The sequence below is a fragment of the Dendropsophus ebraccatus genome, chromosome 4 (genome assembly GCF_027789765.1).
Source record: "Dendropsophus ebraccatus isolate aDenEbr1 chromosome 4, aDenEbr1.pat, whole genome shotgun sequence".
NCBI lineage: Eukaryota > Metazoa > Chordata > Amphibia > Anura > Hylidae > Dendropsophus > Dendropsophus ebraccatus.
This window is the reverse complement of record NC_091457.1, coordinates 65,289,708-65,317,262: the sequence shown is the minus strand read 5'-3', so window position 1 is coordinate 65,317,262 and position 27,555 is coordinate 65,289,708. Positions and strand designations below refer to the sequence as shown.

Genomic DNA, 27,555 nt, shown 5'->3' with positions numbered 1-27,555 from the left:
GCGGACTTTCTAAGCAGAGTACAGCTAAATCAAACAGAATGGTCCCTAAGCAACGAGATCTTCCTCCTCATAACAAAAAGGTTCGGCAACCCGTCCATAGACCTCTTCGCCACGAGACAGAACCGAAAGATACACAAGTTCTGCTCCCTAAATCCTCTGGAACATCCGACGGCAGTAGACGCATTCTCCCTAAATTGGGGGAAAGAAAAAAGGTATGCATTCCCTCCATTCAAACTGATCCCAAGAGTCATCAAAAAAATCAGAGAGGACAAAGCGACCATTCTGCTAGTAGCTCCGTTATGGCCAAGAAGGCCATGGTTCATTTGCCTAAGAAAGATGTCAACAAGTCAGCCATGGGTTCTTCCAGAAATAAAAGATCTCCTGTTGCAGGGCCCAGTAGTGCACCCAGAATCCCGGAGTCTCCATTTGACTGCTTGGATGCTGAGCGGGGCATCCTAAGAAGAAGAGGCTTCTCGGATGGTGTAATAAATACCCTACTTGCTAGTAGGAAGGACGTCACCTCGAACATTTACTTTCGGGTATGGAGGGCCTTCCTTAGTTTCTCGAAGGGTAGCCAGGATCCATTAGATCAGCCTAACATCCCCTTAGTCCTTAGCTTCCTCCAAGCGGGACTAGACATGAACTTGAGTGCAAGTACCTTAAAGGTCCAAATCTCTGCATTGAGCTCATTTCTAAACTATAAATTGGCCGACAACTCTCTTGTTAAAAGATTCATTACTGCCGCCTCCCGTCTAAATCCTCCGAAAAGAGTTACAGTACCTCAGTGGGACTTAAACTTAGTTCTGGATGCTCTAACAGCACCCCCCTTTGAACCATTGCAGGATCTGTCGATAAAAATGTTAACAATCAAGATGTCTTTTCTCCTCGCCATAACTACAGCAAGAAGGGTAGGCGAGCTACAGGCGTTATCTGCTCATCCTCCTTACACTCAGATCTTTGAAGACAGGGTGGTCATGAAGACTCTTCCCACTTTTTTGCCCAAAGTAGTCTCAGAATTTCACAAAAACCAGGACATTATTCTTCCTTCTTTTTGCGATTCTCCAAAAAATCAAAAGGAGGCCACTTTTCACACGTTAGAAGGTGTCTGCTTAAATATCTAGAAGTCACTAAAGAATTCAGGTCCTCAGAGAACCTATTACTGCAGTTTTCAGGCCCAAGTAAGGGGAAAGCGGCCTCTAAAGCTTCAGTTAGTAGATGGATCAAGCAGTGTATCTCACTAGCCTACTCTAGTAAAAAGAAAGATCCTCCTGCATTCTTCATGGCCCACTCAACCAGGTCAGTAGCAACATCTTGGGCAGAGAGAGCAGACGCTTTATTAGATCAAATTTGCAAAGCTGCCACCTGGAGTTCTGTCCATACATTTTTCAAACACTATCGTGTTCAGCTTAGGCCAGTTTCTGACCTAGCTTTTGGCCGAAAAGTCCTTTCGGCCGTAGTCCCCCCCTAGTTAGTTCTATTACAAATCTCCAGGGGTGCTGTCATGGGCGGTAGGGTAAAGACATGATTACTTACGGGTAATCTTGTTTCGGTAGCCCATGACAGCACCCCTCAAATATACCCTGCCCGTTTAAATGTACCTAGAGGTGGCTGGAAAATTGTTTCTTTGTATATTCTGTGTTATATGTTTATCTCCGCTGGAGTACTTGTTAATGAACTGAGGTCTGTGGAGAGGTGTCAAACTTTTATAACCTCAGGTTTCTTGTCCTGCGGTGGAAGGTGCTCTCCAGGGGTGCTGTCATGGGCTACCGAAAACAAGATTACCCGTAAGTAATCGTGTCTATTTGTCTTATGGACATGTTAAAAGTTAAGATGGGGGACGGAGCCAGGAGAAAGGCGTGGTAGCACCTTCTGCTCCCTGCCTATATCCGTAACTTTAAGCCATTATTACTCCACCAATGCACAGGATGTTGTCCTCACCATTTGATGTAGAAATGCTGAGCTCAACATGCGCGGAATGAGTCTCTGAGCCCAGGTTGACAGAAAGAGCAGTCTGTAGCTGTGTGTTGGCTGGAATCACCCCCATTTGACCATCAGGATCGCTGACTTGAACCCGTAATTCTGCCTGCTATAAATAAGAATCAGCCATCAATTCCCTCTACTGTAGTCGCATCATGCACTGAATACATATACACATTTTATGATGAACCTTTGAATTCTCCTGATAGTTCTTTAGTTCCAGCAATAGGTTCTGCTTCTTCTGACTGAGCTCTCTGACAAGTTCCTGCTCCACACTTGTATCCATTAGACTCCCAGCAGTTTCCTGACTAGAAGGAAGGTAGCCTCTCACTGCAGGCAAAGAGACAACTGTAAGTTATTCACCAAATGATAAGGATTTCCATACATCAGGCTAAATCTTGTCTAACTGATAGCTATCTATGCTGGCATTTACATACATATGCAGGTTCAGCGCACCCAAGCATGCATATGTTCTGAAGAAAGAAAGGGGAGCCAGGACCCCATTATATAAGGAGATTATGAGCAGCCTACAAACAAGCAAATGTTCATTTGTTGGCTTATTACTTCTCTTTGACAGGTTAAAAAAAGAAAGAAAGAAAAGAAAATTGGTTGGCAGCTGCTCATCTTCCAGTGTAATAGCAGTCAACAAAGCATGGAAGAAAAGGGGGGCATAAATGGTCGACGAGATTGGCGCTTGTTTACTATGCATTGGTATGGAATGTATACTATGCAGGCCATCTAGTAGACCCCTTAGCCACTGTCAGTCTCCTCTGGTGGTAATAATATGGTGGTCTAATATGTATGGGCTGCTTTACTGTAACCCAATTTTTTTTTTATCAAATAACAGGGATTAGTCTTTAATGGTTCCATAATCTGACCCCAAATTTGGACAGACTGAAGTCCGTTGAAATTTTTTATTAAGGTATTGTATTACCCCCCAAAAGTTATACAAATCACCAATATACACTTATTACGGGAAATGCACATAGAGTGCTTTTTTTCCTGCACTTCCTACTGCATGAAGGCTTCACTTCCTGGATAAAATTGTGATGTCACGACCCGACTCCCAGAGCTGTGCGGGCTGTGGCTGCTGGAGAGGATGATGGCAGGGGGATGCTCAGTGTCCCTCCAGTGCCCCGTGTCCCTCAGTTTCCCCCTGCGATCATCCTCTCCAGCAGACACAGCCCGCACAGCTCTGGGAGTCGGGTCGTGACATCACCATTTTATCCAGGAAGTGAAGCCTTGATGCAGTAGTAAGTGCAGGAAAAAAAAGAACTTTATGTGCATTTCCTGTAATAAAAGTGCATATTGGTAATTTGTACAACTTTTGGGGGGCAATACAATACTTTAATAAAAAATTTCGCCAGACGTCTCCTTTAAGACTTCAGATGGTGCTGTGGTAAACTCACAAGTTACTGCAACTGCTGTGTGACTACAGTATTTACAAGAATTGTGACATGATCTAAAGAAAGAATAAATTACAAAACAGTAAGCAACTTTCTTATTTATTACGTGTGTTTTATTATTATTGCTGAGATCTATTCCATCATAGTGAATCTGAACAGCCAATGGCTGTTGTATCCACTTCAGACAATCATATGGATGCTACGCTGTAGCAAAAAGATTGGGATTGTTGCCCTAATGTATTTACTTCACAAGGAATTGTCTAGACTACATACAACTGTGGCAATATGGGCATAACTGGGCTTTTAGCCCCGGCTGTAAATAAGAAACACTTTCACTTATTGTCAGTAAAAAAGATGCTGAAAAGGTTTAGAAAAATTTAAACACAAAGTATATTGAAAACTCAAAGTACTTTTCACTGCACTCTTTTCAAGAGCCCCTCAAATTATAATCTCACCCTGCCAGAAACTAGATTTTAGTGCATGCTAAGCGATACACTAGCCGAGCAAACCATATAGAGGGTATAATGCACAGGTCCTATTAATTAGAATTAATAGGACCTCTGCATGATACTTAAAGGGGTTGGCCACTTTATAGTAAAATAGGTCAGTACAAAGTATTAGTAAGTGTGCTCACTGTATATACGGACAGCAGCTCCCTGTGTACCTCATAGAGCTAAAATCAGACTCTCCTTCACCAGGCTGTGGTGCCCTGTGCTGTGTTGTTTCTGTCCATAAAATGGCTGACATGGAGGAGCATGTGACCATGCCCTGTCCACTGTGTCCTCCCTAGACATATACAGGCTCAGTGGTGGACACTGGGGGGCGGGGCATGGTCACATGCTCCTCCATGTCAGCAATCTTATGGACCAAAACACCACAGAGCAGGGCAGCACAGCCTGGAGGAGGGGAGTCTGATATAAGCTCTATGAGGTACACAAGGAGCCCCTGTGAGGACATACAGTGAGTACAGTTACTAATACACTGTACTCTGAGCAGTTTTACTATAAAGTGGCCAACCCCTTTAAGGTATCATAGGATTGGGTCAACGAGTGCTCTTGGGTCTTCTCAAGTAAACAAGACACTTTCAAATGGCTTAAAATGTAAAAAGAAAAATTTAACTCAGAAGCGCCTAACCATTCCTGATCACTCACTGGCCAAAGTGGTCCCACATTGCTCATTGTGATATCATAGCTGGGGATGGAGCCACATTTTATTATTTTAGTACATTTAATTTTTTTTATTGCTTTGTTTGTTCTAGGACCTTGCCAAGTACTGTAAATAATTTTTCTTAATCATTTTAGTGACCCATTCATCATTGATCCCTTTATAATCTATAAGGATGTTGACATGACATTTATCCTGCCCACGTGACAGCTTGCCAACTATACAAAGAGATAAAATCTAGCTAAACAATAACAGGGTTTCCTGTTCATGTTATATCTTATCTGAGAGGGTGGTGGGTGGCATAAGGATTCAGAAAGAATCTTCATGTCAGGCACCACCACCCTCTTTTTCAATATTTCTGACAATGTAAATGCCATTATATACTAACCTTCTCCATCTATAGAGCAGCAGATAAGTTGCGTTTTTCCATCCATGCGGTAATCTCCTTCTACCACTCCAGCAATAGATGATGAGAAATTATCTTTAAAAATCACCTCTCCTGTGCGGTCACTGCGGGCATCCACCTTTAAAAAATTCCCACACATAAACAAAAGATTACCAGTGTATCAGCAACATGTAGGCACATAAGGACTAGATAAGACAAGTTTATTAAAGACAAACTAAACTCTATGAACACTTTGACCACTTTAAGACCAGTTTCACAGAGAAACACTTTTTCTAGAAGAATGTAGAAAGGAAACTTGAACAGGTAAGACAAGGAGATGTCATTTTCAATTTGGCATCTCTCAAAAAGAACATAGCAATAGTCACTCTGCTCCTAATGGTGCGTTTACACAGGCAGATTTATCTGACAGACTTTGGAAGCCAAAGCCAGGAATGGATTTGAAAAGAGGAGAAATCTCAGTCTTTCCTTTATGACCTGATCTCTGTTTATAGTCTGTGCCTTGCTTTGGCTTCAAAGATCTGTCAGATAAATCTCTCTGTGTAAACGCACCATTAGTGTAATGCAGAAAACACAGAACACAGGTGAAGTGCGTTAGTGTCATTTTAAGCAGGAAATTTAAGACGTACCTTTCCATTGGACCATCCTGTAATCAACTCACAAACCCCGTCAGAATTAAGGTCGAAGGCATGTATGCTCATGGCAAGGTTTTTAGACTGTGGATGGAAATATGTAGCCACAAAAAATCTGAGTTAATTGCAAAGTTCAGAGAACTGTCTTATTGCACAAAGCAATGCAGACAGATTTTACCTATAGAAAGTCTCTTGTGAGCTCATGTTTATAGCTCAACTGAGTGTTAACACCCTGATGGATCACTAGAATGAGTGGGTAGACAGGTGAGCATTAAGCCCATCTCATTCACATGGCACAGGGCTTGAAGTGAAAGTGTCCATTATAAACTTCTTACAGCTTGTTCTGATGAATCTGAATGAGATCTGAACACCCAGAACCTGACCGGTCTAAACTTTTTACATAACCCTTGAAGGAGGGTTGGGGTTTAAACTTTACAGGTATTCTTTAAAAAAGACCTGCCACCACTTCCAACCAAAATGTTTTTCTCAAGCTTGACAAAAACCTGTTGGTTGAAACATTGATTATCTGAATTGACGTCTTTTTAACTTCACCACCCCGTGGGTGCTGTTGCCTTTGTATTTATTCTGGATTCCTTTTGCCTCATTTGGACACTGGCACTGGTAACTTTGCATTCCCCCGATAAAATTATACCCAGTTGTCAATTTATTTATAAATATTTAGGAGAATTAACAGAGGAATGCCACAAGGCAGAGCTCTAAAAAAAGATGCGCAGACAAGTCAGAAGACTTGACAGATCTCAAAGGCCTGCAGATTAATATACATACCTTTATCCTCCAGTACCGCGAAATTCGTTCATACACTCCAACTGTGCCATTAGAAAGTGCATACCCAAACCGGCTGGAATACATAGGGCACATTGCTGTGATCGTCTGAAAGGAGAATTGTTATTAAATGTCTTTAACCTTTACTCTGACATAAACAGCCTGTGTAAGGGTATATTCACACGGACGGGCTCGCAGCGAGATTCTCGCTGCGAGCCCGGCAGGTCCTGGCAGTTCCCATACACTACATACTTGCTGCGGTCTAAACGACCGCAGCGAGTATGTAATTATACCGCCCTTAACCCCTTCTGCTCCCCCGCTGTAAGCATACATTACCTGTCCTTGCTGCACGGGTCCGGCGTCCTGCTCTCCCGTCCAGCCAATCAGTGGCTGCGGCTGGGCAACACACTGATTGGCCGGACAGGAGAGCAGGACGCCGGACCCATGCAGCAAGGACAGGTAAAGTATGCTTACAGCGGGGGAGCAGAAGGGGTTAAGGGCGGTATAATTACATACTCGCTGCGGTCGTTTAGACCGCAGCAAGTATGTAGTGTATGGGAACTGCCAGGACCTGCCGGGCTCGCAGCGAGAATCTCGCTGCGAGCCCGTCCGTGTGAATATACCCTTAGGGTAAAAAAAAGCTGCCATTATTTGCACCAAAACACTAAAGTAGCTTACATGACTTGCACCACATTTTCAATGTATCTCTGCCATGCTCAGCAAAAAGCGTCAGCCTACTGGAAAGTTGGTGTGGCAAAAAAAAAAACAAAAAAAAAACGGCATGGTTTAAACTAGGGATGGTCTGAACCAGTTCGGAACGGGTTCGTACGAACCCGAACCGCTCCGTGCAGGGGGCGGATCCAGCGGGAGGACCGCCTGGAAAAATGGGATACAGACATAGCCATAGGCTGTATCCCATTTTTCCAGGCGGTCTTCCCGCTGGATCGGCCGAACCCGAACCTCAGCGGGTTCGGACCATCCCTAGTTTAAACCATGCCAAAAATACCCAATATTTTGCCACACACCTTAAAGTGACACTGTCACCTCCTTTGTGCATTTTGACATCTCTACACAGGTGTAAAGGATACATTTTGCGGTTTTCATACCTTATTTCATATCATACGTCATGGTGCTTGTTCAAGTAAAAAGTCATCTTTTATCAACTGCAGATTGTGTTAAGTGGGCAGGCCCTCGTGGCATTAGCACCACTTAGCCCCGCCCACAACGGCACCGTTGGCGCCGGCCAGTGGAACAGGCTGGCCTAAAGGTCTAGGCCCCACCCCCTCTAGGTCGGCCCACCAATGGGCCTCAAGGGATGGGGCCAACAGTGTTGCTGTGGGCGGGGCTAAGTGGTGCTAATTCTGCGAGGCCCCGCCCACTCAACACAGTCTGCAGTTGATAAAAGATCATTTTTTACTTGAACAAGCACCATGACGTATGATATAAAATAAGCTATGAAAACCGCTAAATTTACCCTTTACATCTGTGTAGAGATGTCACAATGCACAAAGGGGCTGACAGTGTCACTTTAAAGTGTACAGCTACACATGCTGTCTATACAGCGACCATCGTTGAGATCTTAGGATTGTCAGCAAAGCCAGAAGGTGATATGGCAGGATGGAGAGGTATAAGTTATTCCTTCACTTTGAACTCTATCTTAGCTCGCAAACTGCCACATGTGATGACAGCCTAAGTGTTAATCCCCTTTAAATCCAACCTAAGGCCTCATGCACACTGAGCAAAAGACAAGGAATCGAAGAGGAAAGATTTCTGCTTGAAATTCCTCTTCTATTTTGCTCTGGCAGAATAGGAGCTGAATTTGAGCGGAAATTGAGCGGAATTGAGGTGGAATTCAAGCAGAATGCAAGCGGAATTCAAGCAGAATTTCATTCAGAATTCAAGCCCCATTGACTTCTATAGGATTCCTCTAGCGGAATCTGCCCAAAGAAGTAACATGTTACTTCTTTGGGCGTAAAGCGGATCCGCAACGAAAATTTACGGACGGAAATTCTGCAGTGTGAAAAGCACAGCGCAAAGCCCATTGGAAACAATGGAAAAGTTCATTGCTCAATTTAAACGGGCGAATTTTTGAGCGGAATTTCGTACGGAATCCGCTCAAAAATCAGCCTCTTTTGCTCAGTGTGCATGAGGCCTTAAGGTGGGTTCACACTGAGGAATTCTCGCTGATAAATTCCGCGGAATTCCGTTGGCTGTATGCGCACACAGCCGACGGAATTCCGCAGAATTTATCTGTGAGAATTCCTCAGTGTGAACCCACCCTAACATTGAAAAGCATTTGAAAGCTGAAGTCTAGTCTTCTGACAGGTGTACGCTTGGATAAAAGTGGACAGGACTTACACATATTCCCTTTATGTGTAATATACCTTATAAGATGGGCTTGTTAAACAGCTAGCAAAGTTCTCATACTTCATTATACTAATCCGTTTCTACACTTTCTTTTCATCTAATGCTTTCTATGAGAGATATAAATGGGCTTTCAGCCATTCAGCATGTACGTTCATGCTTATAGGCAACACAACTACACTTACCTCTGTCTCTGTCATTTCAGCAACAATCTCATCTTCTTTGAACACTCTTATATCAAAGTCTTCAGATCCAACAAGAAGCTGTAATAAGTCAAGAATAAACCTGTATATGCTATAATAAAATGGAAGCACATACAAAATCATCAGGTACCTAAGACCAGCGCCACTTCACTGAAATCAGTCTTTCATCCCACCCCACTAGCAGCACAACAAAGAGTAGTTGTTTCTGCACTGCAATGTTTTTGCATTGTTAGTGCAACTTGGTTATGCATTAGTCTATGTAGTGCACTGCATGATGTTCTGTGTGTTTGTATTTTTTGAATTATAAACAAAACTTTCTGTGCCTTGAGTTACTGGTAGCTCACCAGCAAGGAAATAACACAACCTCAGATTCCCCAGTGGCTGAGGTCCAGGTCACATAAGAAGTATTTTTGGATGTGTCTTTTATTTTTCAACTGAGCAAAGTATAACAGTTACTGCCACCATAGCCTCATGTGCTTACCTCTTTTTTGCCATCTCCATCGAAATCACACAAAGCTAGAGAGCGCACATTGTCCCCTGTAACCTAAAACATATTCATCATGTAATGTTAAAGCAGAAGATGCAAAAGACGATTGATACAGACAGAAAAAGTCAGGACTCCTTTCCCACAGTTCACTGAGTATCAATGAACATATACAGTGCTGCTCCATCAGACCAGATAACCTACCAACTGAAAAAAATCTATGTACTTTATAAAACAACAATAGTTCTATATATGGTCTATAGGCCTGCCTGCAATGAGGAGGTAGCAGGGAGAACAAGCACTTAATTAAAGTGACTGTACCACCAGGCCCAGGCTGAAGCACTGGAGGCGGGCCGACCCACCCCCAGTGGGAAGAAACTCCAGCCCCTCCATGACGTGACTTCATTAGAATCAATGGAACCCTATCATAGAGGGGCGGGGGTTTCCTCCCACTAAGAGTGGGTCGGCCTGCCTCCAGTGCTTTAGCCTGGGCCTGGTGGTACAGTCACTTTAAAGAAGAAGCCTCATGGAAGTACAGAAACTGCAGACAGGCTGGTGGGGGGCAGGGAAATAATAAAGACTTGAACTCACCCGTCCTTGAGCCGCCAATGCGCCGCTCCCGGGCCCCATTTGCAGCAGCCAGTTGTCAACCTCAGCTAGGAACAAGATACGTCACATACCCAGCTTCACCATATGAAATGTCACGGCCCGGCTGAGCGATTGCAGTTCACTGGCTAATGTGAACGGGACCCGGGACCAGCGCATTGGAGGCACAGGGATGGACGAGTTCAGTCCTTATTATTTTCTGAAAAAAAGAAAAAATTGGTCAGCTCTCCTAGAACACCGTTCACACTAGGCAGGAGCATGTTGCCATGGCTGAAATTGCTAACACACAAAAACACAGAAAAATGCAACAGCTCACCGCAACAGCAAGATACAGACCCACCACAGACATGAAAATAGTTAAAAGCAGCCCCCCCAACTGCCAAAAAAAATTCCCACTAAAATAATGAGTCTCTTGGTTACTATTTGCAAACAGCGTAAACTGCCTCACCACGATAAGGTGGACTCATATCGAGGCAGACCCTACACTGTACTATGGCCTCTCCATGGCGTGTAATACGCCTATGCTCTGGGCATGCAAGATCCATCTAATACCTGCAAAAATAATTACACCACCTGGGTGGGATGGGTGGAGTGCACGACCAAATAGAGGCAGCCACTCCCCCAACTGGAACACAGAAAAAAAGAAAGAGGCAGTTTACGCTGTTTGCAAATAGTAACCAAGAGACTCATTATTTTTGTGGGAATTTTTTTTGGCAGTTGGGGGGGCTGCTTTTAACTTATTATTTTCTGCTCCCACCAGCCTGTCTGCAGTTTTTGTTCTTCCATGGGACTTCTCCTTTAAGAGCTTCTTCCCACTTGTTTTATCGATCGGTCGATTTCTCGCTATTCAGACTTCAACCAATTAAAATTTTTGACAGGTCTCTATGACATCACAATTTTTTTATGACAGTAACAGTTTAACATGGTTAAAGGGGTATTCCCCCCCAAATTATTTTTGCATTAATACGTTGCCCACTCGTAGCTTTACATCTTTACATCCAATATCAATTTATTATGGATTCTGCATAGTTTTGCTGTTATCTAGGTGCATTCACCCCACAACAAACGCATAGAATCATCATATCTCAGTCCAACCCGACACGCTCCCTGCTCCTGACCCCCACCCTCTGTTTTCGGCATCACGTGACCTCCGTCTCTTCAATGGGCCGGGTTAACCCAGCCCACTGAAGAGAGGGAGGATAGCTACAGTCTCCCTCAGCTTCCTTCGGGTCCTGCTGTGACCCCCTCCCCACACACACACACACACCCAACCATGCCCGCTCCTGTGATCCCCTGGCCCGCTCCTCCCCCCCAAGTTCCAACCATGCCCGCTTATGTGTTTCCCCAGCCCGCTCCCCCCCAGATCGAAAGATGCCCGCTTCTATGATCCCCGGCCCGCTCCCCCTCCCACATTCAACCATGCCCGCTCCTGTGCTGCGCTGTGACACTTCTCCCTCCACACACACAGCCAACTGTGCCTGCTCTAGCTTTTGTGTTAGCCCGATCCTGTGCTTTGCCCCTGCTGCACAATGTCATGGGTATCACAGCACAGGTGCGGGCTGTGCGGCTGACAGGAGTGGGAACCGTCGGCTGTGTGTGTGTGGAGAGAGAAGTGTCGGCCTCACCCTCGCGGCACAACCCCCCCCCCCTTACTTGTCGTCGGCACCCCCCACACACTCCCGCGGCGCCCGGCAAAGGCCGTTCAACAATGCCCCCCCCCTCCCCCCCCCCCCCCCGCGACTCTCCCGCGGCACCGCAACACCCTTCCCTGCTGCGGCACAACCGCCTCTACAGCCCCCCCATCTCACAACTCACATAACTCTGCTATATCTTGTGGATATGAGCTCAGCTACATCATTTACCAATTAGGCATAAGCAATGCAAGATGGGAGATGTAGTTTTCTGTCCGGCGCCATGTTGGATATAAGCAGGCTTTTTTAAAAAACTTGTAACTATGGAACGGAAGCAGCTCGAAAGACGGGAGATGGCACAAAATTCTCAGGGGGGACTTGGTGAGTAAAACCAGCTAGGTTTGGGAGCATTTTATTTTTTTAGCTCTTGGGGGGGAATACCCCTTTAAGGGAATAACTATCTTTTGATAGCAGTCAGTCAGTGTGCCAGAAAATCCAAGCAGACTCTCCACATTCACCATCTCCGATATCACCCAAGAATATATTATCCTACCGTCCAAAACACGTCACTCCCTCTACTGTCAAATCCTTGCAAGGCACAGTTTCCACCAATAATAGCAAGTGGAGAAGTGATATCGCCTAACGATCCAAGGACAACTGCATTGGCTCCATCCGCAATCTAAACAATTTTAAAAGAAATAAAAAATACAAACGTTATAGTCATACAAATTATACAAAATCTATTCGACAGTTGCAGAGCTTTCCAGTATACAATGATAAACAGCTTTATTTACAGAAGACACCCTTTTTGTAACCCAGTTATTGTAGCCACTTTAAATAATACATATGGAGGCATATATAGCAGGACTTTAAGGTGATCTAACTTTGGGCATGAAATGATGCAATTGCATGCTGGGTGGTACAGCTAGCCATATGGCGCCAAGAAAGTATCATGCATGCATTCTAGTCTATTTAATATGACATGTGTGCGATATATGCTAGACATCACTTGGTTGCCTTTCAGCTGACCCATGCTGTGAGCAGTTGAATCTCTTCACAGTGTCAGATTGAGTGGGAAAGTATGTCCAAAGGGACACTTTAATATTGATATCATCAAAGCAATAAAATAAGTGTTCCTCGCTGGATCTCCTCAGACCACAAACAAGCCTCCCACAGATTAACACAAGTATCTGTATCTATGAAACTCAAGGTACGCTAAATTATTGGACCTACAACCTCCCTTGTCCCATGGATTTGTCCGAAGCAATTAACCCTATGTATTCTATAAGAACTTTAACAGTATGACTAAGACAATCAGCTGCAATTGAAATCAATTTCCTACAGTTACCTCTTTAAAAAACAGGTCAGAATTGTTATGGACATCGTAGGCTAAAAGGTTGGTTTGGGTTCCCACTATAAGCGAGTCACAGCCCAGTTGAGGATCCAGCACTCCAGCAGCTAGACAGCTGACACTTTGGTTAATGTTCAGCAGAGAGATATCGGAGTCTTGCGTGCTCTGCACTAAGCGATTTGCAGGTAGCCGTTGGCTGCGAGCATGAGGATTATGTATAAAAACCTAGAAGAAACACATACAGGGCTCTTACATATACAGAGTACAAAAGAAAAAGCATCAATGCCAGCTCCTGAGAAGAGAGCTGAAGCGGATGGTGTTTTGTAGCTAGTACTTTACTCTGTCTCCCCATCCCCCCCAAGCATGGTTGATCCCAAACATGAAGACAACCCTTGTCCCTTTATAATTGCATTAAAGGGGTTATCCAGCGCTACAAAAACATGGCCACTTTCCCCCTACTGTTTTCTCCAGTTTGGGCGGGGTTTTGAAACTCAGTTCCATTGAAGTAAATGGAGCTTAAAGGACAACTCCCATGAAAAACTTTTTCCCAGTAATTGAAGCACATTACAAAGTTATATAACACTGTAATATACTTCAATCACCTGTCTGTCCTCCTTCCCTGTCTTTTCCCCCCTCAACCCCCCACCAGGAAGTGTAAGAAACTCCTTCATACCTAATTACTGTCGTCACCAGTCTCCTCTATCAGCTCCTTCTAGTGACGATGAGTCATCAGCAGGAGGGCTGCTCTAGCTGCTGTCACACCAGCCTCCCCCTCCCCTGCCTGGTCAGATGACTAGACTTGCTCAGCTCCCATTGGCTGAGCAACTGTAAGCCATCTGTCATTCTGCAACTCAATAATGACTCGTGACTGACTCCCGGCACATAACCAGCTACAGGACCCCCTCCCCCATACTCCCTCCTGCTACCGAGTGGACTCAGTGAGTGAGTGATGTCACTTGATTATCTTTCTCCTCACTCCCGGCATGTCAGCTACACAGACGTCTTATCTCTCCCCTGCTGCCCTGACCTAATCCTGCAGAATGTACACTACAGTGAGGTGACAGTAAGTGTGTGCAGCTTCAGTGTGTGTATATAGCAGCCTGACTGAAGAGAGCCAGAGAGGGGGTCATGTTTAGTGTATGATGGGAGTTGTAGTGAATGGAGGGTCAGGCACTTGCTGTGTCACAGCAGGGGGCTGGCTTGTCACAGCAGCCAAAGTGCATCATGGGAAGCTGAAACCAGGAAGCAAGGAAGAAATGAAGAACAAGACTAGAAATCAGAAGGTACAAAGACGGTGGGAAATTCAAACAGTGACAGCTCAGGAGGGATGATAAGTATAAAAGCTAGGTTTCTGATTGGTTTTTGTTTTTTTTCCTTAGCGCAGGAGTTGTCCTTTAATTGCAAACTGCACCTGAACTGGAGACAACAGAAGGGGGAAAAGTGGCCATCTTTTTGTAGCGCTGGATAACCCCTTTAATGAACTCTCTGAATGAGAGTGGAAAACTGTTCACCTGAATCACTGCCATGTAAAGCTACTGCTGCAGAAAAAGCTGTGTGACCAGACAGGGCTACTCAGGTCATAGTGGTTACTCTACCTGATACAGTACAAAATACACTATAAGCATCTGGTCTGCACTGACTGCAGAAGCATTTGTGCATACCGAAAGGACGTATCTATGGAAGAACATAACACTGTCCTTCCTGGATGGTAGACATGGCAGACATACTGTAGACTGATGCATATAAATACAGCATGACCAGCAAAATAAGCCAAGAAGGTGACATAGTGCCTTATGATGTCACTCATGTCCTGTGACAGATTGACTCATGCCTCATGGATATCATACAGATTTATACTTATACCTTTCCAGCCTGGGTGGCTGCAGTCAAGCATGGGTGCGTCCCATCGTACTTCCCCACGGTAACCATGCGAGGGTTGATTTTGTGATTCAGCTTCAGGGTAAATATTGGAACAAGCATGATGGTTCCTAGTCAAAAGATAAAATATCACAAAAAAGTATTTTAGGATTATTGTGAAACCCTACAAACACACTGGCTGACCAGGAGTCTAGTTAAAGCTAATTAACAGTAGTCATGATAAAGGCAGGGAAATTCTAGGTAAGAAATGAATTCCCTATTATACTTATAAAGATATGTATAAGTGTAAAAAAGGTTATTTGGGGAGGGCTGCATCACAATTGTTTATATGTGATGTCTGGTATTGGAGCTCATACAGGAAACAAATCACTGATCTCAGGGAGCCCAGAAAAAGATAACACTGCTAGTTAAAGCGCCCAATAAAGTAAAATCCTAGGTGCATTGCTCCCTGGGAAAAACAAATATGCAAAAAAGAGCCAGTGGAGCCTCATTTAAGAGTCTAAAATTGGCATTGCTCCCACCTAGCCTGAATCCTGCTCCACACTGCTGAGGGGCAACACCCCAAAACAGCTGTATGTGGATGGTTACCTGGCCTTGGTTTTTCCCTTGTCATTACACTGACTTATAGGGCCACTTAATAATAATAATACTAATAATAATTATTTAATAATAATGGTGGTTTTGGTGGTTTCCTTACAGGAGCCACCCCTTGGCTGGGCCCTTCCCGGAGGGATATCTGGCTAGTCCTGTGTTTCGAGACTATTAAATGAGGCTCCACAGGCTTTTCTTTCTGATTTTGCATTTAATCAGCTAAACAATTTTTACCAGCTTCTGTCTATTTAAGTATATAAAGTATATAGTCTGCATAAACTTTCCGCTGATATCTTATTGTTCACTGGAGGATTTCTGATCAATTCATCAATCTCTCTGATGATTCCATTTGCTGCACTGGGATTACTTCTCCATGATTGAACATTAATGGGTTAGAGAAGAGGAACCGTTTTCTGCCACCAACAAATTGCACCCCTCTTATCGAGAGACCATGTCTGCAACTCACCCCTATGACCACTGCGTTTACACAGAGAGATTTATCTGACAGATTTTTTAAGCCAAAGCCAGGAACAGACTATACACAGGGAACAGGTCATAAAGGAAAGACTGAGATTTCCCTCTTTGCAAACGGATTCCTGGCTTTGGCTTCAAGAATCTGTCAGATAAATCTGTCTGTGTAAATGCACCATAACATGGAAGCATTTCTCACATCATGCATAGCCACGACTATCACATTTCTTTTGGTGGTGGGAGCACTATTTCACACTTCAGATAGAAGTTACAGATGGTATTAAAAGAATAAATGCCTAAGAACAATGCAGCCTTTCTGTATATGCCAAAGAATTCCTGATATTATGCCAGGCATAACAGAGATGTGGGGGTACACATATAATAGAAGCTTTCATGTAAAGGGAATAATAAGCAAGGAGAAAACAATAAGATAAAGGGATAAAAAAAGATATTTGAGACATAAAAGGATTGAATAACAGAGCAGAAGTGCCCTGATAATTCTTGCAAACATTTTTATTGCCTAATTTTTGTCTAAAACAGGTTGGGGGCTGGGGTAAGTCTGGGCTCCACATTAGGGGGAAAGGGGCAGGCCTAGGTTGAGAAGGATATCAGGTGAGTCCGCGATAGGGGCTGGGGTGGGCAGAGCGCCGGTAGGTTCCGCGTTAGGGGGCTACAGCAGGCATGGCCTAGGAAGGTGCATTAGAAGGGTCCACGTAAGGGGGCTTGGTGGGCCTAGGGTTCATATTAGTTGCCCAGGGTGGGCCTGGTTGCCTGGTTCCAGTTAGAAGGCTAGGGTAGGCCTAGGAAACGCTCAGGGAGGCTCCGTGTTAGGGAGTTGTGGTGGGCCTGGGTTGGGAAGAGCGCCGGGAGGTTCTGCGTTAGGGGGCTAGGGTGGGACTGAGCTGGGAAGGTGCATTGGGAGGGTCCACGTTAGGGGGCTTGGTGGGCCTTGGCTGGGAAGGGCGCCAGTAGGGACCGTGTTAGTGCCTGTTTCACGTTAGAAGGTTAGGGTGGGCCTGGGAAGCACGAAGGGAGGATCCGGGGTAAGGGGGTTGGGCGGGCTTGGGCTGGGAAGGGTGTCGGGAGGGTCTGTGTTAGGAGGTTGGGTTTGGCCTCGGCTGGGAAGGGTGCAAAGGGGTCCGCGCTAAGGGCAGGGGCGGGCCTGGACTTGGAAGGGAACCGTGTTAGGGTGTGGTGGCAGGCCTGGGAGTTGGGAGGGTCTGTGGTGTTAGGAGGTTGGGGCAAACCTTGGTTAGGAAGAGTGCTGGGAGAGTCCGGGTAAGTGGGCTGGGGTAGGCCTGGTCAGAGAAGGGCACCAAGAGGGTGTGCATTAAGGGGGCTGGGCAGGCTTGGTTTGGGGTGACAGGAGGGACTACATTAGTGGGCTTAGGCAGGCCTCAGCTGGGAAGGGCATGAAAGGGTCCATGCTAGGGGGCTGCGGTGGGCTCTGGTTGGGAGCGGCGTTAGGCTCAACGTTTTAAGGAGTTCTAGGAAGGTTTTAGTAAAGAAAAAGTAAATTAAGGGCTAGGATGAATAATCAGGTTAAGGGGAAGGGGCTCCCTCATGGTGCCATTACCTTGACATAGTGAGGGAGCTTGCTCGACTTGATGATCCACTGAGTTAAGCTGGTGGGAGTACTACTCCCAGGTTATTTAAGATTGGCATGCTCGTACGTCGGCCTTGATAAATGTCCCCCTTAGTTTTGGATATAGGGTTTGCTACATAAGCAGAGTCTGTTTTTTGATTCCCCCAAGTAGTAACCATTCTTACGGTGGATTTTTCTTTTCCATGTAGTGATGATAATGGCGGTGGGGACTCAAAAATACAACTATGATAAATAGAGATGAGACGACTGAACTAAAACATGAGAGAATTGCGCTCATCGTATAGTAATGTGACCGCACCATCCAATGGCTGCCATGTACTTATGACTCTATGGACACAGTGTACTGTAGCTTACAGGGATTGGGCAGCACACAGTCACGTGACAGGCATGTTCCCCAATTAGCATTAGGATATGTGATTTATATAAACTCTAGTGCTATAGCAGCATATAATCCAGTACAGTTATATACATGTATGTGTGATATAACAGCACTGCTACATGTACAGCTTTCTGCTGCAGGCTTGTGGGGAGCAGCTATTCAGATTGCACAAGAACAGGTGAGCAGCTAAAGCTGAGTCCCTCTGTCTCCATGGCAACCCAATCTGCTGCGCTTTACGTCCCCTGCCGCTGTCAGTATAGCCCCCGTGCTCCGCTCCCTCTCCTCTTATATCACGTCTCATCTGCCCCGGATCGCATTGTGATATTACCTGATACCAAGAAGCTCACCGTAGATAGGTGCCTAGATCTTGGTAGGCTAAAGGACCTTTGATGATGTCATGACCACGTGATTAGTCACATATGGGAGGAGTCAGGTTCTGGACTAAGAAGTGCGAATAGTTGAGTGAAACACAAAGAGGGAAGAGGCTTCTATTCAGTCCTGTGTGTGTGCAGCAGTGCTGTGTGCTTACACCTTATAATCCAGTGCATGCAGCCTCCCTGTGTCTGTAATGTGTGCAGATATGTGTGTAATACCTCCCCCAGTATTGTATGTAGCAGAGCTGTGTGCTTACACTTTATAATCCAGTGCATGCAGCCTCCCTGTGTCTGATGTGTGCAGATATGTGTGTAATACCTCCCCCAGTATTGTATGTAGCAGAGCTGTGTGCTTACACCTTATAATCCAGTGCATGCAGCCTCCCTGTGTCTGTAATGTGTGCAGATATGTGTGTAATACCTCCCCCAGTATTGTATGTAGCAGAGCTGTGTGCTTACACCTTATAATCCAGTGCATGCAGCCTCCATGTGTCTGTAATGTGTGCAGATATGTGTGTAATACCTCCCCCAGTATTGTATGTAGCAGAGCTGTGTGCTTACACCTTATAATCCAGTGCATGCAGCCTCCCTGTGTCTGTAATGTGTGCAGATATGTGTGTAATACCTCCCCCAGTATTGTATGTAGCAGAGCTGTGTGCTTACACTTTAAAATCCAGTGCATGCAGCCTCCCCGTGTCTGTAATGTGTGCAGATATGTGTGTAATACCTCCCCCAGTATTGTATGTAGCAGAGCTGTGTGCTTACACCTTATAATCCAGTGCATGCAGCCTCCCTGTGTCTGTAATGTGTGCAGATATGTGTGTAATACCTCCCCCAGTATTGTATGTAGCAGAGCTGTGTGCTTACACCTTATAATCCAGTGCATGCAGCCTCCCTGTGTCTGTAATGTGTGCAGATATGTGTGTAATACCTCCCCCAGTATTGTATGTAGCAGAGCTGTGTGCTTACACTTTATAATCCAGTGCATGCAGCCTCCCCGTGTCTGTAATGTGTGCAGATATGTGTGTAATACCTCCCCCAGTATTGTATGTAGCAGAGCTGTGTGCTTACACCTTATAATCCAGTGCATGCAGCCTCCCTGTGTCTGTAATGTGTGCAGATGTGTGTAATACCTCCCCCAGTATTGTATGTAGCAGAGCTGTGTGCTTACACTTTATAATCCAGTGCATGCAGCCTCCATGTGTCTGTAATGTGTGCAGATATGTGTGTAATACCTCCCCCAGTATTGTATGTAGCAGAGCTGTGTGCTTACACCTTATAATCCAGTGCATGCAGCCTCCCTGTGTCTGTAATGTGTGCAGATATGTGTGTAATACCTCCCCCAGTATTGTATGTAGCAGAGCTGTGTGCTTACACTTTATAATCCAGTGCATGCAGCCTCCCCGTGTCTGTAATGTGTGCAGATATGTGTGTAATTCCTCCCCCAGTATTGTATGTAGCAGAGCTGTGTGCTTACACCTTATAATCCAGTGCATGCAGTCTCCCTGTGTCTGTAATGTGTGCAGATATGTGTGTAATACCTCCCCCAGTATTGTATGTAGCAGAGCTGTGTGCTTACACTTTATAATCCAGTGCATGCAGCCTCCCTGTGTCTGTGATGTGTGCAGATATGTGTGTAATACCTCCCCCAGTATTGTATGTAGCAGAGCTGTGTGCTTACACCTTATAATCCAGTGCATGCAGCCTCCCTGTGTCTGCGATGTGTGCAAATGTGTGTAATACCTCCCCCAGTATTGTATGTAGCAGAGCTGTGTGCTTACACCTTATAATCCAGTGCATGCAGCCTCCCTGTGTCTGTAATGTGTGCAGATATGTGTGTAATACCTCCCCCAGTATTGTATGTAGCAGAGCTGTGTGCTTACACCTTATAATCCAGTGCATGCAGTCTCCCTGTGTCTGTAATGTGTGCAGATATGTGTGTAATACCTCCCCCAGCATTGTATGTAGCAGAGCTGTGTGCTTACACTTTATAATCCAGTGCATGCAGCCTCCCTGTGTCTGTGATGTGTGCAGATATGTGTGTAATACCTCCCCCAGTATTGTATGTAGCAGAGCTGTGTGCTTACACCTTATAATCCAGTGCATGCAACCTCCCTGTGTCTGTAATGTGTGCAGATATGTGTGTAATACCTCCCCCAGTATTGTATGTAGCAGAGCTGTGTGCTTACACCTTATAATCCAGTGCATGCAGCCTCCCTGTGTCTGTAATGTGTGCAGATGTGTGTAATACCTCCCCCAGTATTGTATGTAGCAGAGCTGTGTGCTTACACTTTATAATCCAGTGCATGCAGCCTCCCTGTGTCTGTGATGTGTGCAGATATGTGTGTAATACCTCCCCCAGTATTGTATGTAGCAGAGCTGTGTGCTTACACCTTATAATCCAGTGCATGCAGCCTCCCCGTGTCTGTAATGTGTGCAGATATGTGTGTAATACCTCCCCCAGTATTGTATGTAGCAGAGCTGTGTGCTTACACTTTATAATCCAGTGCATGCAGCCTCCCTGTGTCTGTAATGTGTGCAGATATGTGTGTAATACCTCCCCCAGTATTGTATGTAGCAGAGCTGTGTGCTTACACCTTATAATCCAGTGCATGCAGCCTCCCTGTGTCTGTAATGTGTGCAGATATGTGTGTAATACCTCCCCCAGTATTGTATGTAGCAGAGCTGTGTGCTTACACCTTATAATCCAGTGCATGCAGCCTCCCTGTGTCTGTAATATGTGCAGATGTGTGTAATACTTCCCCCAGTATTGTATGCAGCAGAGCTGTGTGCTTACACTTTATAATCCAGTGCATGCAGCCTCCCTGTGTCTGTGATGTGTGCAGATATGTGTGTAATACCTCCCCCAGTATTGTATGTAGCAGAGCTGCGTGCTTACACCTTATAATCCAGTGCATGCAGCCTCCCTGTGTCTGTAATGTGTGTAATACCTCCCCCAGTATTGTATGTAGCAGAGCTGTGTGCTTACATCTTATAATCCAGTGCATGCAGCCTCCCTGTGTCTGTAATGTGTGCAGATATGTGTGTAATACCTCCCCCAGTATTGTATGCAGCAGAGCTGTGTGCTTACACTTTATAATCCAGTGCATGCAGCCTCCCTGTGTCTGTAATGTGTGCAGATATGTGTGTAATACCTCCCCCAGTATTGTATGCAGCAGAGCTGTGTGCTTACACTTTATAATCCAGTGCATGCAGCCTCCCTGTGTCTGATGTGTGCAGATATGTGTGTAATACCTCCCCCAGTATTGTATGTAGCAGAGCTGTGTGCTTACACCTTATAATCCAGTGCATGCAGCCTCCCTGTGTCTGTAATGTGTGCAGATATGTGTGTAATACCTCCCCCAGTATTGTATGTAGCAGAGCTGTGTGCTTACACTTTATAATCCAGTGCATGCAGCCTCCCTGTGTCTGTAATGTGTGCAGATATGTGTGTAATACCTCCCCCAGTATTGTATGTAGCAGAGCTGTGTGCTTACACCTTATAATCCAGTGCATGCAGCCTCCCTGTGTCTGTAATGTGTGCAGATATGTGTGTAATACCTCCCCCAGTATTGTATGTAGCAGAGCTGTGTGCTTACACCTTATAATCCAGTGCATGCAGCCTCCCTGTGTCTGTAATATGTGCAGATATGTGTGTAATACTTCCCCCAGTATTGTATGCAGCAGAGCTGTGTGCTTACACCTTATAATCCAGTGCATGCAGCCTCCCTGTGTCTGTGATGTGTGCAGATATGTGTGTAATACCTCCCCCAGTATTGTATGTAGCAGAGCTGTGTGCTTACACCTTATAATCCAGTGCATGCAGCCTCCCTGTGTCTGTAATGTGTGTAATACCTCCCCCAGTATTGTATGTAGCAGAGCTGTGTGCTTACACCTTATAATCCAGTGCATGCAGCCTCCCTGTGTCTGTAATGTGTGCAGATATGTGTGTAATACCTCCCCCAGTATTGTATGCAGCAGAGCTGTGTGCTTACACTTTATAATCCAGTGCATGCAGCCTCCCTGTGTCTGTAATGTGTGCAGATATGTGTGTAATACCTCCCCCAGTATTGTATGCAGCAGAGCTGTGTGCTTACACTTTATAATCCAGTGCATGCAGCCTCCCTGTGTCTGATGTGTGCAGATATGTGTGTAATACCTCCCCCAGTATTGTATGTAGCAGAGCTGTGTGCTTACACTTTATAATCCAGTGCATGCAGCCTCCCTGTGTCTGTAATGTGTGCAGATATGTGTGTAATACCTCCCCCAGTATTGTATGTAGCAGAGCTGTGTGCTTACACCTTATAATCCAGTGCATGCAGCCTCCCTGTGTCTGTAATGTGTGCAGATATGTGTGTAATACCTCCCCCAGTATTGTATGTAGCAGAGCTGTGTGCTTACACCTTATAATCCAGTGCATGCAGCCTCCCTGTGTCTGTAATGTGTGCAGATTTGTGTGTAATACCTCCCCCAGTATTGTATGTAGCAGAGCTGTGTGCTTACACCTTATAATCCAGTGCATGCAGCCTCCCTGTGTCTGTAATGTGTGCAGATATGTGTGTAATACCTCCCCCAGTATTGTATGTAGCAGAGCTGTGTGCTTACACTTTATAATCCAGTGCATGCAGCCTCCCTGTGTCTGTAATGTGTGCAGATATGTGTGTAATACCTCCCCCAGTATTGTATGCAGCAGAGCTGTGTGCTTACACCTTATAATCCAGTGCATGCAGCCTCCCTGTGTCTGTAATGTGTGCAGATATGTGTGTAATACCTCCCCCAGTATTGTATGTAGCAGAGCTGTGTGCTTACACCTTATAATCCAGTGCATGCAGTCTCCCTGTGTCTGTAATGTGTGCAGATATGTGTGTAATACCTCCCCCAGTATTGTGTGCAGCAGAGCTGTGTGCTTACACTTTATAATCCAGTGCATGCAGCCTCCCTGTGTCTGTAATGTGTGCAGATATGTGTGTAATACCTCCCCCAGTATTGTATGTAGCAGAGCTGTGTGCTTACACTTTATAATCCAGTGCATGCAGCCTCCCTGTGTCTGTAATGTGTGCAGATATGTGTGTAATACCTCCCCCAGTATTGTATGTAGCAGAGCTGTGTGCTTACACTTTATAATCCAGTGCATGCAGCCTCCCTGTGTCTGTAATGTGTGCAGATATGTGTGTAATACCTCCCCCAGTATTGTATGTAGCAGAGCTGTGTGCTTACACTTTATAATCCAGTGCATGCAGCCTCCCTGTGTCTGTAATGTGTGCAGATATGTGTGTAATACCTCCCCCAGTATTGTATGCAGCAGAGCTGTGTGCTTACACCTTATAATCCAGTGCATGCAGCCTCCCTGTGTCTGTAATGTGTGCAGATATGTGTGTAATACCTCCCCCAGTATTGTATGTAGCAGAGCTGTGTGCTTACACCTTATAATCCAGTTCATGCAGCCTCCCTGTGTCTGTAATGTGTGCAGATATGTGTGTAATACCTCCCCCAGTATTGTATGCAGCAGAGCTGTGTGCTTACACCTTATAATCCAGTGCATGCAGCCTCCCTGTGTCTGTAATGTGTGCAGATATGTGTGTAATACCTCCCCCAGTATTGTATGTAGCAGAGCTGTGTGTTTACACTTTATAATCCAGTGCATGCAGCCTCTCTGTGTCTGTAATGTGTGCAGATATGTGTGTAATACCTCCCCCAGTATTGTATGCAGCAGAGCTGTGTGCTTACACTTTATAATCCAGTGCATGCAGCCTCCCTGTGTCTGTAATGTGTGCAGATATGTGTGTAATACCTCCCCCAGTATTGTATGTAGCAGAGCTGTGTCTGTAATGTGTGTAGCAGAGCCCTATTATGTGCATACAGCAAGTTGTTCCTGTGTAGCAGCACCTTGTCAGTTATGCACATACAGCAGAGCTGTGCCTGTATTTTGTATGTAGCTGCACTGTCAGTTATGCGCATACAGCAGAGCTGTGCCTGTATTTTGTATGTAGCAGCCCCCTGTCTGTTATGCGCATACAGCAGAGCTGTGCCTGTATTTTGTATGTAGCAGCCCCCTGTCTGTTATGCGCATACAGCAGAGCTGTGCCTGTATTTTGTGTGTAATAGCTTGTCTGTTATGCACATACAGCAGAGCTGTGCCTGCATTTTGTGTGTAGCAGTACCCTGTCTGTTATGTGCATGTAGAAGAGCTGGGTCTTCAAAAATACTGCAGCGGGAGTGAGATATCCCAGAGATATCCAGCTGTGGACAGAGGTTGTTTACACAATCAGGATTTTGCAATCATATTATGAGTAACAAAAGATTATATTGACAGAATGAGTTAATGCAGCAAGTCAATATTTGCAGTGTTTACCCTTCTTCTTCAGGACCTCTGCAATTCTCCCTGGCATGCTCTCAATCAACTTCTGGACCAAATCCTGACTGATAGCAGTCCATTCTTGCACAATCAATGCTTGCATTTTGTCAGAATTTGTTGGTTTTTGTTTGTCCACCCGTCTCTTCATGATTGACCACAAGTTCTCATTGGGATTAAGATCTGGGGAGTTTCCAGGCCATGGACCCCAAATCTCTATTTTTTGTTTCCTGAGCCATTTAGTTATCACCTTTACTTTATGGCAAGGTGCTCCATCATGCTGGAAATGGCATTGTTGATCGCCAAACTGCTCTTGGACAGTTGGGAGAAGTTGCTCTTGGAGGACATTCTGGTACCATTCTTTATTCATGGCTGTGTTTTTAGGCAAGACTGTGAGAGAGCTGATTCCTTTGGCTGAGAAGCAACCCCACACATGAATGATTTCAGGATGCTTTACAGTTGGCATGAGACAAGACTGGTGGTAGCGCTCACCTAGTCTTCTGCAAATAAGCTGTTTTCCAGATGTCCCAAACAATCGGGAAGGGGATTCCTCAGAGAAAATTACTTTATCCCAGTCCTCAGCAGTCCACTCCCTGCACCTTTTGCAGAATATCAGTCTGTCCCTTATGTTTTTTCTGGAGAGAAGTGGCTTCTTTGCTGCCCTCCTTTAGACCAGGCCTTGCTCCAAGAGTCTCCACCTCACAGTGCGTGCAGATACACTCACACCTGCCTGCTGCCATTCCTGAGCAAGCTCTGCACTGCTGGTAGCCCGATCCTGCAGCTGAAACACTTTTAAGAGACGGTCCTGGCACTTGCTGGTCTTTCTTGGGTGCCCTGGAGCCTTTTTGGCAACAATGGAATCTCTCTCCTTGAAGTTCTTGATAATGCGATAGATTATTGACTGAGGTGCAATCTTTCTAGCTGCGATACTCTTCCCTGTTACGCCATTTTTTTGCAGTGCAATGATGATGATGACTTCACGTGTTTCTTTAGAGAGAACCATGGTTAACAGAAGAGAAACAATGATGCCAAGCACCAGCCTCCTTTTAAAGTGTCCAGTGGTGTCATTCTTACTTAATCATGAGAGATTGATCTCCAGCCCTGTCCTCATCAACACCTACACCTGTGTTAATGGAGCAATCACTGAAACGGCATTAGCTGGTCCTTTTAACCCCTCCGGGACCAGGCTAATTTTCATTTTTACGTTTTCGTTTTTTCCTCCTTGTGCTTAAAAGGCCATAGCACTTGCATTTTTACACCTACAGACCCACATGAGCCCTTATTTTTTGCGTCACTAATTGTACTTTGCAATAACAGGCTGAACTTTTGCATAAAATATGCTGCAAAACCAGAAAAAAATTATATGCGCAGTGAAATTGAAAAAAAAAACACAATTCTTTTTCTTTGGGGGGATTGTGTTTTTACACCGTGTGTCCTATGGAAAAACTTGTATAACTTTTCTTTTATCTGATGGCCTGTAAAAAATTCAAACCATTGTTAACAAATATACATTCCTTAAAATCGCTCCATTCCCAGGCTTATAGCGCTTTTATCCTTTGGTCTATGGGGCTGAGTGGGGTGTCATTTTTTGCGCCATGATGTGTTCTTTCTATCGGTACCTTGATTGCGCATATGCGACTTTTTGATCACTTTTTATTACATTTTGTCTGGATTTGATGCCACCAAAAATGCGCAATTTTGCACTTTGGGATATTTTTGCGCTGACGCCATTTACCGTGCGAGATCAGGAATGTGATTAATAGTTTGGGCGATTACGCACGCGGCGATAGCAAACATGTTTGTTTATTTATTTATTTACTTTTATTTATAACCTGGGAAAGGGGGGTGATTCAGACTTTTATTAGGGGAGGGGGCTTTTTATTGACAACAACACTTTATTTTTTTTACACATATACTAGAAGCCTCCATGGGGGACTTCTAGTATATACACTTTGATCTCTCATTGAGATCTTTGCTGTATAGTTATACAGCAAAGATCAATGAGATAGGCACTCCTTTGCTTTCGGCTGCTGCAGCCGAAAACAAACGAGTGCCGAGCCGGGGACGGCGCCATCTTGGAGCGGTCCCGGCCGGCTTCAGTAACGGAGATTGCTTCTCCAGGACAACGTCCCGGAGGAGCAATCTCCCCCACTAGACACCAGGGAATGGCTGAATCCGGTAATCGGAGGCAGCTGTCATCTTTGACAGCTGCCTCCGATTATCTAATTAGCGGGCACGGTGATCGGACCGTGCCCGCTAATAGCCGTGATCCCGGGCTACATGAGGCACCCGGGCGGCGGTTCAGAGCGGGGTCGCCGAGTGGCCCCGCTCTGAACGCCCGCAAGAGGACGTACAGTTACGTCCTCGTGCGGGAAAGGGTTAAGGCAGGGCTGCAATGATGTTGAAATGTGTTTTGGGGGGGAGAGTACTTTTTCTAGGCAAATATTGACTTGCTGTAAGGGTTCATTTACACAGAAATATTATCTGACAGATTATCTGCCAAAGATTTGAAGCCAAAGCCTGGAATGGACTATAAACAGAGATCAGGTCATAAAGAAAAGGCTGAGATTTCTCCTCTTTTCAAATCCATTCCTGGCTTTGGCTTCAAATCTTTGTCAGATAATCTGCCAGATAATCTTTCGGTGTAAATGGACCCTTAAACTGATCACTCTTTGTAACATTCTGGAGTATATGCAAATTGCCATTTTAAAAACTGAAGCAGTAGACTTTGTAAAAAAAACTTTTGGCCATGAGAGTGAGGTTCACTTTACCGATTCCCCTAACAGATGCCATATGGTGTATGTATACAGTATTGCATAGTGGATGATTCTCTATGGAATAGCATTCTCTGATTTGTCATTACATACAGCAAATTAATGTAAACCTAAACATATACCCCC

The 27,555-nt window shown here is 45.1% G+C and overlaps 1 protein-coding gene across 10 annotated transcripts in view; it reads right to left on the bottom strand.

Moving 5' to 3' along the window:
• The window catches only part of BBS2 (Bardet-Biedl syndrome 2), a 105,220-nt gene that overhangs the window by 18,743 nt on the left and 58,922 nt on the right, over window positions 1–27,555 (bottom strand). For 6 of the 10 annotated variants that reach the window (XM_069965957.1, XM_069965960.1, XM_069965959.1 and 3 more), the window contains 10 exons: window positions 14,868–14,992; window positions 13,002–13,229; window positions 12,207–12,332; window positions 9,414–9,476; window positions 8,915–8,992; window positions 6,369–6,473; window positions 5,580–5,666; window positions 4,936–5,071; window positions 2,168–2,307; window positions 1,939–2,086 (listed from right to left, as the gene is read on the bottom strand). In XM_069965957.1, the coding sequence (XP_069822058.1) occupies window positions 1,939–2,086; window positions 2,168–2,307; window positions 4,936–5,071; window positions 5,580–5,666; window positions 6,369–6,473; window positions 8,915–8,992; window positions 9,414–9,476; window positions 12,207–12,332; window positions 13,002–13,229; window positions 14,868–14,992 (1,236 nt within the window). Of the gene's footprint in view, window positions 1–1,938; window positions 2,087–2,167; window positions 2,308–4,935; window positions 5,072–5,579; window positions 5,667–6,368; window positions 6,474–8,914; window positions 8,993–9,413; window positions 9,477–12,206; window positions 12,333–13,001; window positions 13,230–14,867; window positions 14,993–17,520; window positions 17,691–17,714; window positions 17,895–18,257; window positions 18,336–27,555 lie in introns of those variants that run through there. The other 4 variants (XM_069965961.1, XM_069965965.1, XM_069965963.1 and 1 more) reach the window with 4 other exon arrangements.